The 11,096-nt window shown below is 40.6% G+C and overlaps 2 protein-coding genes across 2 annotated transcripts; one reads left to right on the top strand and one right to left on the bottom strand.

The window, feature by feature from the left end:
* Nucleotides 1-496: 496 nt before the first annotated feature.
* On the top strand, nucleotides 497-2,524 carry Defb127 (defensin beta 127). Its single transcript, XM_023714746.1, has 2 exons — nucleotides 497-730; nucleotides 2,175-2,524. The coding sequence occupies exons 1-2, from the start codon at nucleotides 682-684 to the stop codon at nucleotides 2,477-2,479; spliced, it is 354 nt and encodes a 117-aa protein (XP_023570514.1). The 5' UTR covers nucleotides 497-681; the 3' UTR covers nucleotides 2,480-2,524.
* A 5,069-nt stretch (nucleotides 2,525-7,593) lies between these two features.
* Nucleotides 7,594-9,440, bottom strand: Defb128 (defensin beta 128). The gene is made up of 2 exons (XM_012514646.2): nucleotides 9,217-9,440; nucleotides 7,594-7,957 (listed from the first exon to the last, which is right to left on the bottom strand). The coding sequence occupies exons 1-2, from the start codon at nucleotides 9,263-9,265 to the stop codon at nucleotides 7,722-7,724; spliced, it is 285 nt and encodes a 94-aa protein (XP_012370100.1). The 5' UTR covers nucleotides 9,266-9,440; the 3' UTR covers nucleotides 7,594-7,721.
* Nucleotides 9,441-11,096: the final 1,656 nt, after the last annotated feature.

The following is an 11,096-nucleotide window of genomic DNA, read 5'->3' as shown; positions in this document are numbered from 1 at the left end:
CTCTCTCTCTCTCCTGTAACATAAAGGTCACTGAATGAGATTTCAGTGTCATGCACTTTACACACACACCAGCCATGCTTCATGTTGAAGAATTTTAAACATTCAAACTTCTAAGCAGATGACCTCAGATCAGATCCTCTTTCATCATTACTTCTCTTTTTTTTTCTTTTTTTTTTTTTTCTTTTTCAACAAATAATACACTGCATATATTCTTCTTAGTGGTTAATTGCTATCATTACTTCTCAAACATGAAAGAAAACTATTATGAGTAGACCTCTAGAAATTCTTCTTGTTGGAGTTTTAGATTTGTGTCTCCATTTTATTGTCCTATTTCTGAGAGGTGAGTAGATGTCTGTCTTAGTGCAGCTGGGCCCGATGGCCAAAATAGGGAAGGCATAGACCCTCCCGCCAGCATTTGACAGCCTACAGATGGTGCCAGGAGTAACGGGTGGAACACGCCGTGTCTCTGAATTCTGTGTGTGGGTGAAGAGGGTGACCTTCAATTTCCTGTGCCCGCCTCCATGCTGCCCAGCCCCACAGGTCCCAAGTCTGGGGGCGCTCATTCTATCACATCATCTGTTCTGGTTCAGTGCATAAGAATCCAAGACTGAAGAAGCTGATATAGTCTTCAACTCTCAGGACCAGAAGCTTTTATTTCCTCCACATCTGAGAAGCCTGATCATGAATCTCTTCTTGATCATTGCAATTCTGCTGATCCAGAAGCCCACAGGTAACCCAGAGCCTTCCAGGCCCTCACCCACATCAACAATGGGTTGGAGTCTTTCCAAGAGCCCAGGGGCATATGCTACTTCACAGTATGGGGAAATAGGGTTCCCAGAGAAGACCAAAGTCTACCCACAGAGAGAAATGACCTATTTCTCAGCCCATGGTATTGTCCTTAAAATTAAGTAGTCACAGACTGGGTATGGTGGCGTGTGCCTATAATCCCAGAACTTGGGAGGCTGAAAACAGGAGAATCACTACAAATCCGATCTGTTTAGTGAGACCCTGTAGACCCTGTACTAAATACAAAAAAGAAAAGGTAGTCACAGATCTGAAAAGAGGTCATCATTTCCTCCAAAAGGCATTATTATTGAAAAGAATGAGCCAAACAGCTCAAGATATCTTTATTTCTTTGCATAGTTGTTACTCTGACCCTCACCCATTTTTTCCACTCAAACTTACATTTTATCCTATTAAGCCATAGTGTGTAAATAATAGGAAGAGCTCCAACTTCGGGGTCAGATTTAAGAAATATGACTTCACTATCACATTTGTCAACTTTGAGGAGGAAACAGTGGAGATTCCATGAGCCTCAGTTCCTTCATCTGTGGAGATGATAACAGCAGGCCCACAGAGGTTTTATTAAGTGATACAACCGATGTAAAGCCACCTAGCATGGTGTTTAGTACATACTATAATTTAAAGCTTACGTGTCCTTTTCTCTCTTAAAACTAGATCTCTTCTTTCTCTCTTATTATAGGAATATTAATGATCTAGCTTGCCCCTAAGTTTCTAAGATTCAGAGGAGTTCTGGAATTTAGGACTGAAGGCAACATCCTTGTTTACAGAAGCCAAAATTGGAATATCCCAGTTCTTATCTCACTAAAATTATTAAAGTCACTAAAGGAAAAAAATATATAGAGAGAGAGAAAGATGAACAGGAGTCTGCACACCACAGTGATTCCCCCCTCAGGAGGTGGAGGTGGGGGGTGGGAAGTCAAAGAGAGATAAAGCAAGTTCAGGCATTAGAAAGGTGACCAGAGTATTGTGATGACATAGAAACAAAAGGAAGACATGCCCTGGCACAAGTGTGTGATACTGAGAATAAATAGGGGAGGAAGATCTTGGAAGGAGAAAAAAAACCTGACTAACAAGCAAGTGATTCTTGACCACAGTAGTGGATGTGAACACAGGAGCAGAATTTGACTCGGTACAAATGCACAGTGACAATTCCTCTGGGTGTCAGAGATGGGGCAGCAGTAAGGACTCAGTAGCCTAGGAGCATTCAGGGGAGGGAGATTTGCTGAGGTCCTTTTTTAGAGAATCTGCTTTCAGATGAGACTAGAATACCTCCGTTCCTCCCCTCTATCAATCTCTTATCCATTCCCCGTAACCAAGTCATCCTCTGTCTCAAACACTGACCTTAGCCTATTGTTCTTTCATGTGCACAGTAACGGAACAACTTAAGAAATGCTGGGGAAACTATGTACAGGGATACTGCAGGAAAATCTGCAAGGTCACTGAAATGCGTGAGGTGCTGTGTGCAAATGGGAGATACTGCTGCCTCAACATCAAGAAACTGGAAGAACGCAAAAAAATTACAAAGCCACCTCGTCCAAAGCCACCACCATTCGCATTAACTCTTCCTCAAGACGGAGAAGCAGCGGAAACGTTCTCAACCCCCAGGAATATCACACATAGATCAATTACAAGTTTTCCTTCATTTATTTCTCGTTCCCATACACCAAGGTGGTGAGAGCCTCATCTTCTACCTTCTGCTTGCTTGATCACCAGAATGACTTTCAAGCAGATTCTAATAAATAATAAATAAATAATAATAAGTAAGATTCATTGCCAAGCTCCTGACTCTTTTCTTTACCCAGAAAATAAACATTTACTGTGTGCCAGGTAATGAACTGATAAAGACAACTCAGAACCTACCAAAAAGCTGATTAGAGCTAGTTCCCTAAACGCAAACAAACAAATAGCAGCAGTGAACTGGGAAGACAAATGAGGGAGATTCTGCTGTCTCAGAGCTCACTGTGTGGAGCAGAGGCAGGCAGAGAAAAGCTTCCTTGTCATCATTTCTATTGTTCTGTGGTATCAGGACTCTTTGGAGTTAGGGTGAAATGTAAAGAATAGAAATTAGGCTGAAGTGCATTATTATATGAGATTTTATTGTTCTGATATCCAAGACAACACAAAGATGATCCAGGTATACACTGCACTTTATTCTTAAAGATACACCTTTTAAATATGATTAACATGAAAGTTTCTTCTCTTACTACATTTCACATTCATTTGCCAATTCGTTTCTTATACCACGTCATCATAGCAATTGTAGGCATTTTTTAAGATTTCATTCATCCACTAATTTGTGGCATGTGCTCTTTTTTTTAAACCTTCTTATCTCCTATTCTGGAGCTGAGCCAGGGAATGCGAAAGATAAGGCTAAAAGATCTTATAGTGGCAAAAATTAAGAAAGTATTTAAAAATTGGAAGAATGGAGCATGAAATTAAAGTCAGGAATCAATCTGAAAGAGATTTGAATGACCAAAGCTGGGACAATTTGAGCAATAAAATAAATTACATAGCATTGGAATATAATGTATAAGTAAATAGCTATGAAACCTTGTTGCTATGAATAATTGAATAAATTAATAATTTTTTTAATTTTATTTATGTGTGTGTGTGTGTGTGTGTGTGTGTGTGTGTGGCCAGCTCAGCCCACCAGGGGGCCGGGCTGGCTGGCATGTGGTGCTGGGGGATTGAACCGCGGTCCCTGTGCTTTGCTAAGCTTGTTCTAAGTAGGTGCTTTAGACCACTGAGCCATCTCACCAGCCCAAATAAATTAATAATTTTCTGAGAAAGGACAGATATACCATATAGAGTAATTGCAACTAATTTATTATAAATATTCCCTTCTTGAGGAGACAGAGATTACTCTCAGGCTCTCTCTCCCCCTTCACCGACTTCCAAAGAGAACAGTGTAGAAAAAAAAGAGAAAGATAACCACATAAGCCTGATAAAATCATGTTTCCAAGTTTATGGAGAAATTCCTATTGATACCATGAGCTTCCGGTATAATGTGATAAGAATAGTGTCTCACTATGCCATCTTCCACCCCAAAATCTATAACCCTGGACAAACAATGAGAAAACATCAAAGTAACTAAAAGTGATATTCTGAAAAATATCTGACCAGTACTCCTCGACATTGTCCAGTTCATCAAAAACAAGAAAATTCTGCAAAATTGTTACAGATCAGAGGAGATGAAGGCGACAGGACAACTAAAGGTAACATGGAAAGCAACATGGGCTTTTGGAACAGGAAAAGGACTTTAAGAAAAAACTAGTGAAGCCACAGCAAGTATATAGTTCAATGAATAGTGATGTGTGGAGCAGGGTTGTTAAGAGCACAGTGCCAGCCCATAGAGGCCTAGGTTTGCTATTTCTCCCTTAAATTTTGGGTAGCATTCAACAGTTAAGTTAACTGAGACTGAACTCCTTGTAGAAAATATTAACTATTGTAGTTTGTTTGGTTTTTTTACACATTAAAGGGTAATTTCATTTTCTACCTCTTTTAGCCAACAACTTGCTTATATATTTTTCCCATTTTAAAGATTCTCACATTTATTGGCTTAAAATACTGTGTGATATCGTCTTTCTAATGTTTTAGTGGCTATAAGGTAGATAGTGATATTTCCTGTGTAATTTCTGATATTGGTTGCATATCTTTATTTTATTCCCTGCGGTAACTGGCCTGGTGCTGGGGTGGCCTACTGCTGCTGGCTAGGGGCACAACACAGGGTAGATGACAATCCCTACTCTGCAGCTTCTGGATCTGGACTGGAGCTGGGACCTGTCTAGAGTTTGTGGTCTCCGAGAATGGCCTGGACCTAAAGCAGATCTTTAAAAAGTTAGAATTAGAGATCCCATTCAACCCAGATATTGTTCTTCTGGATATTTTTCCAGAAGAATTTAAAATATCATAGCATAGCGATACATGTATATCTATGTTTATAGCAGGGTAGTTTGTAATAGCTAATAGTATTTTTATACAATAGACTACTACTCAGCTATAAAGGATAAATTTGAGACTTTTATGATGCAACTTGAGATTCATATCTTCATATTCACAAATGAAATAAATCAGTCTCACAAATGCAAACATCATAGCGTCTTCCTAGCATAAGAAGCTGGAAGAGGCTGAGAGTGGTGGCACATGTCTGTAATCCCAGTGCTGGGGAGGCTGAAAACAGAAGGATCACTATGAGTCCATGCTGTGTAGTGAGATCCTGTACCAAGTATATTTTTCAGTTTCTTCTTCCTTTTAAAGAGTAAATAAGATCCAAAATGTACAATACATACTGGAAAATGGAAAGAAACTGCTCAAAACAGAAAAGAAACTGAGATGGAGGAAAGAAGAAAAAAGAAAAGGAAAAGTAAAACGATAGATAGATAGATAGATAGATAGATAGATAGATAGATAGATAGCTATACTACTCATTTCTACAGGTTCATTGAAAGGAAAGGTTTGTGTTTATATCCCTTGATCATTTTACGCCTTTATCCATTGTTATCTTGTTTTGAGATTTTGTATCATTTTTTAGTCTTTTTTTCCTCTTTGAAATAAAAAACAGCCAGTGTGAAGGTATAATTGTGATTTCTACAGACAGGTGTAGGGAGCTAGCAGTGGGAGGATGGGGACTAGACATCAAAAGTCAGAGTGAGTTCTAAGGGCTCTGTAGCACAAAGGGGGAGAATAAGATTCGTGTAATCTACCATATATTTTATGAAGAACTAGAAAAGAGGAACTTGAATATTCCAAACATGACAAAATAATAGAATGAAAATATTAATTACCCTCAATTAACCAGGGCATTCTTGTATTCATGTACTGACATATAATGCTATAACCCATAAATACATTTATTACACAGTAATCAAAAATAAAGAAAAAATTTAAATTAGCACATCATAATATTTTTTTAAAAAGATATAAAATTACTCCTTTACAGAAATAAAATGAAATAATTTTAAGTAATTTTGGAGAATACTCCAAGACAGATCAAAATATCACATACCAATAGCGTTGTCTGTACCAAAAGGATAAATAATGACAATATAGAATTTGTATTTAATTTTGTGTGTAAAAATAAGGCAGAAAAGGAGACCTAACAATACTGCCCTGCCTCGGCCTGCGTGATTCTCAAACTTCCCAGAGTGATGAGGACCATGAAGGACAGCAAGAAGGTGAAGAAATGACAAGATACAGAAAGCTAGACTATAGGGCCAGGGAGATGGCTCAGTGGAATAAGCACTTCCTTGCCAAGTGCGAGGGCCTGAGTTCAATCCCCGGTTCCACCAAAAAAGAAAGAAAGAAAGCCAGAGAGGTGGGAGGACAGGAACTGCTCATGCTCAACCACGGCATTTAAACCTGTGGCCGGTGGATGGCAGGTGGATGTCACGCGGCACCCTTTGCCTAGAAACCAGGCTTGGATTGCGCTGCCCTGGCGCTCTCCACCTCGCAGCAGCCGATCACGTGGTTCGCCTCTGGCCTCTTTGTTCTCAGGACCTCTTTGCTCCAGGGACACTAGGGAAACTACATCCACCTAGTCAAGGTAGAATTCAAGGCTTAATTATCTGTTTTGTTCCAGGTACTTCCCTGACACTAACTCAACCAAAATGGAATGTGTGTCTAACTTGTCCGAGGACTAATGTAGAGCACATACTTTAAAAACAGTGGACTAAACCTACCTTGTGTCAGAATGAGAAAATGGACACCCCCAAAATATCCCTGAGGACACTGTGGTGGAGCTCAGGAAAAAAACAGAATTTGTTACTATGGAAGATTTTCTCGTGTAAGCACTATTGCCAAAATGTTCAGGATTCAGTTGAAAATATTCATACGTTAGTCTCTCTAGTGCCCAAATCCCAACAAAAATTCCCTAAAGCCTGCAGTGCAGCCTAGCATGGCTTCCTATGTTCATCTCCAGAATTCTCAAGTCATAGCTGCTGAAAGGAAAGCCTGTGTGCCTTTGAAACTGCACCATCTCCATCTAAATACTTGCCTCTCTATCCTCCTCTCAGTAAAATAAGATGATGAGCTCCTCGTGGAGGAGCAAAGGTTCTGGCTTCCTTATCCTGTGAGTAAATGTTAGTGCAGAAATTATTTACAGCCAGTGTTTTAAACCCAACAGCGACTACTGAAGTTTCTGTTTGGCTCATTTAGAGAGCATTTCCTGCCACTGTGACCCACTACGACTCTGTCTAGCTCACGAAGCACTTCTTCAATGTGTCCCTTCATTCGTGAGGCGTTAAAATCCACACTAGTGAATAAACACAGAATGTACCACATTCTTAAACATCCTAACAGTAGCATTTGTCTAAGGAGTGTATCAACTAAATGTTTGAATCACTGCTGAAAGCAGATTGGGGCCAGATGCACTAAATGAGTTTTAAATGCTGTATTGGAATTATTACTCGCTGTCTTCACCACCCATCAGAGCTGCCCCAATAAGTGTTGCTAGAACATTCAGATATCTTCCTCCCTTTAATTAATTCTTGGTTGTTAATGAAACCCTTTTTATTGGGGGGAGGGAGGGAGAGAGAGAGAGAGAGAGAGAGAGAGAGAGAGAGAGAGAGAGAGAGAATTGTTAGGCATAACGTATTTTAATTTTTCCAAAAAAAGAAATACTTGAGATTCTGTGAGATATATTCTTTCATCAGCACATGGAAAGGCGACGTTCGTGTTCACTCAATCCTGCTATCCCATCTCACTAGTGTAGCACCTTGAACATGGCAGTTATTCATTCATGATGGAAGTACTCAAAAAAATTAATATGACAACAAAGAAATGTAGGCAGAGGCACAGGGCTTTATTATGTGAGGAATCGAGCTCACACGAGGAAGCGGGTCTGTCTCTGACTGCTGCCTCCGGGGCTTAATCCACTTCTGATTGAGAATGAGCAGAGAGCAAGGAAACAAGTGCTTGATTCACAGGATTGAAACAAGTGTGACAGTTGGGTAAACAACATAGTCAGACACCGCTTCAGGCTTCTGCTCAGGCCGTGGAGGTGGCTGTTGGAGTTTGTGGTACTTTTTGTTTTCCTCTTCATTGACACAGCATAGTTTTCCATGTAGACATCCCACTTCAGATATTTCCCCTATTTTGCATTTCTTCCTGCAGTAACCTGCCACATTATTAAAGCATCTTGGGGGTTTTGCGCCAGCTGTGTATAGGAAAACCATGAGAACAAGGTTAATTTCCAAGGAGAAACAAAACAGGGTTGTGGTTCCCAGCAAGTTATGGCCTCCTGCAGTCCCAAAGTGAATCTTAGGCTGATGGGAGAAAACTCAGGGCTCCTTGAAACTCATCCCAAGTGAAGGACATTCGACGCTCCAGGCTCCAGGCTAATGCCCAGTTGGCGCTGGGAACAACAGGACATATGTGACAAAAAAGAGAGCTCACTTCCTGATTATGGGGCTGTGTAACACCCAAGGGCCTTGGAAATCTTTGCTCTGTGCTCCAAAGTCAGCATAGCCTCAGTTCTGTGTCACCAGCAAGCACTAACTCGTCACCCTCAGCATAATTCAGCCAAATCACCTTTTTCAAAATTCGCACACAGACTTTTTAAATAACCACATAATTAGGCTTCACACTCACTGACATGAACATCAGGTATTTCCTTGCCAAGCTCTCTTTGGTCTTAGCAATCAGTGCTGTTACAACTGTCCTGCCTGCAGGACTTGTCCAGCTCTTGGCTTCTCTCACTTACCTATCACATGCCTCTTAATCACAGACAACTGTTTCATCGGCCACCAGACTCAGTTCTTCTTGGACCCCATCCCCCTTGAGATCCAAACTGTCACCTATTTGCAGTAATCCACTTGAGTTCCAAAACTCTTATTCCCAATTCTAATTTTCACCTCTAAAAAAATACAGATCAAAGATGGAGAAAGACATGCATTCTCCCTTTTCTAGATGTCACAATATGTGAAGTGTGACAGGAAAAACCATCTTTCACTAGCAGGGCTCCCAGTATGAACTTGGTGTTTCACATTTCTCAGCTTTCTAATCCTCACTTTAAATAGAGGCATTACACTGGGAGAAGTGAAAATGGAAACTCAAAGGGAATAAGTCACTGCTGCTGCTGAAGACATATTTTAACCTGACACAGACATAACTTCAAACTGTGTATGATACCTATTACTGTTGTACCACACATTGATGATGAACTTGAGTGAAAGGGGGTGGCCAGGTTTTGGGGTGAAAACTCTGTTTGGCATCCAAAAGATAATTCTAGGTAACAGGCTCATTGCCACCTTTAGGGAGGACTGGAGAACACACCTCGCCTCTGACATCCCTGGCCACTCTCCTCCAAAACAGGCACTTTGAGGATACTGGTCAGTCAACAGTCTCAAAGCTCCTTTCCCCACTCACGTGAGCAGTGTTATCTCCGACGTCTTTATGGTACATTTGGACAGTTACCTGTGAGTACATGAGCCAGCAGAACAATGAGAACCAGAAACAGCTTCATGTTTACCGATTTTCCAAGGGACAGAGGTAGGAGGCCTTCTTTGTTCACTGGTCTTTGTCCCACAGTCTTGCAAATTGAGCTGGGGTTCTGAGTGCCACCAGCATGTCCAGCTCCGACTTTATCTCACATGCACAGGCAGGAAGCGCAATTTCACACCTACCTACATTCCTGAACAAAACAATCACAATCACAGAGCGTTCCATCCTACCATGCCTACGCCTCTGAACCCTAGACAGCAGCAACTATGGTTTATCCAGCTGGCTGTCAGCCATGTGGGTCTAGTTGCTTGGTTACATGCCCTGGTTTGGATGGACCAGTCCTGGCTTGTTCCTTTGATTGTTTCTCAATCACAAAAGTAACCCAGATTGCAAGATAGATCATGTCATCAGTCAAAGTAGACACATAGTACATCCAGTAATAATGCTTAAACTTTATGAAACTTCCAGGTAATTATTTTAGAAGTACAATTGCTTTTGGTTTGGGGTAGATAAATCTATATTATATGAGAGCTTCCCATATAGCCTTGCCCAAATAGCAGAGCATAATTCTACAACTGAAATCTTTTACAAGATAAAATCCCTTTAGCATAGTATTCAACTGACTGAATTAGTTCCTGCTCTGTTTTTGTTGGGTTTTTTGTGGAATCATTTGCATTTGTGTCAGAACAGTTGTTCCTACCTGATTTGGTATTTCCCTCACTGTTTCACTTCACATTTACGCCCCTCCTCACAAATATTAGTTGCCATGCACTCTATCTACGCGACTCCTCATTTTCTTACCAAACTAAATTTAACCATGCCACAACTGTGCAAATTTCCCTAGTCCATCTGGATGGAGCTGTGTACTCCCTGTGTTGTGCCATCACTCTGTCGTGCACATATTGTGTAGTGGTGATACCACGTCACATTCCTTTGTTATTTACAATAGTCCGCGAGCCTCAGTTGTCTTGAATTCTTAGCTAGCTGCACACCACTCATAATGTGATCAATATACAATTACTGAATAAATTATTGAAAAATGTTGAGTGATCACTAATAAGTACTCCAACAGAAATAGTTAATTACTTCCTAAAATATGCTTGTTTTACCTTGTTTTTGTAATATCTGAATACCAACATCTTGAATTTGTAGTAATTAGGGTTCATCTAATCCAAGTATCTTTTTGTAACAGAATCTGGATGAATTTAAGGTTCTGCAAAGACTGTAAATGTACCTACTAATGGTGACTAAAGTCTGACAACAGCACATGGTTAGACTAGGGGGTTAGGTCAGAGATGAATATTGTATGTACCTGACCATGTTTAGCAGGAACCAGAGCCCCATCCCCTTCAGGTAGTGGCTGGAGTACTCTGTGACCCTTGTGTGGCACACAACACAGACTGGTCAGGCTTGCAGAGTCTTCTCTCATCATGCATTGGTCATACAAAGACTCTGAGGTTCATGGGTGCAGGGAGTGTAGCCTCTCAAAGATCAGAAGTGTGGATATTTGCACAGCTTTAGTGAGTAGGTGAGGCTCTCATTTGCTCCTCTCTATGTTATATAATTGTTCTTTTTTTTGTTTTTTGTTTCCTTCCATGCAATGTGTACTAGTCAGCTTCATGTTATAGTAATGAAATATTTGAAGCAAACTTATAAAGAGAAAAACGTTATTTAAGGTCTTGGTTCTAGAGGCTTCCATCCAAGATAAAGTCACTCCATTGCTTCAGGTCTCAGGTGCGGGCAGCGTGATGTGGCAAGTACACATGGCCTGTTATGGGCGAGAGCTGAATACAAGAAAAGAACACAAGAGGAATGAAAATATTATAGGCTTTCCCCATACATGGAAAAAGCTC

The sequence above is a fragment of the Octodon degus genome, unplaced genomic scaffold (assembly GCF_000260255.1).
Source record: "Octodon degus isolate 3935 unplaced genomic scaffold, OctDeg1.0 scaffold00037, whole genome shotgun sequence".
NCBI classification, from domain to species: domain Eukaryota; kingdom Metazoa; phylum Chordata; class Mammalia; order Rodentia; family Octodontidae; genus Octodon; species Octodon degus.
The sequence above is the reverse complement of the archived record's forward strand: the minus strand, read 5'-3'. Positions and strand labels throughout refer to the sequence as shown.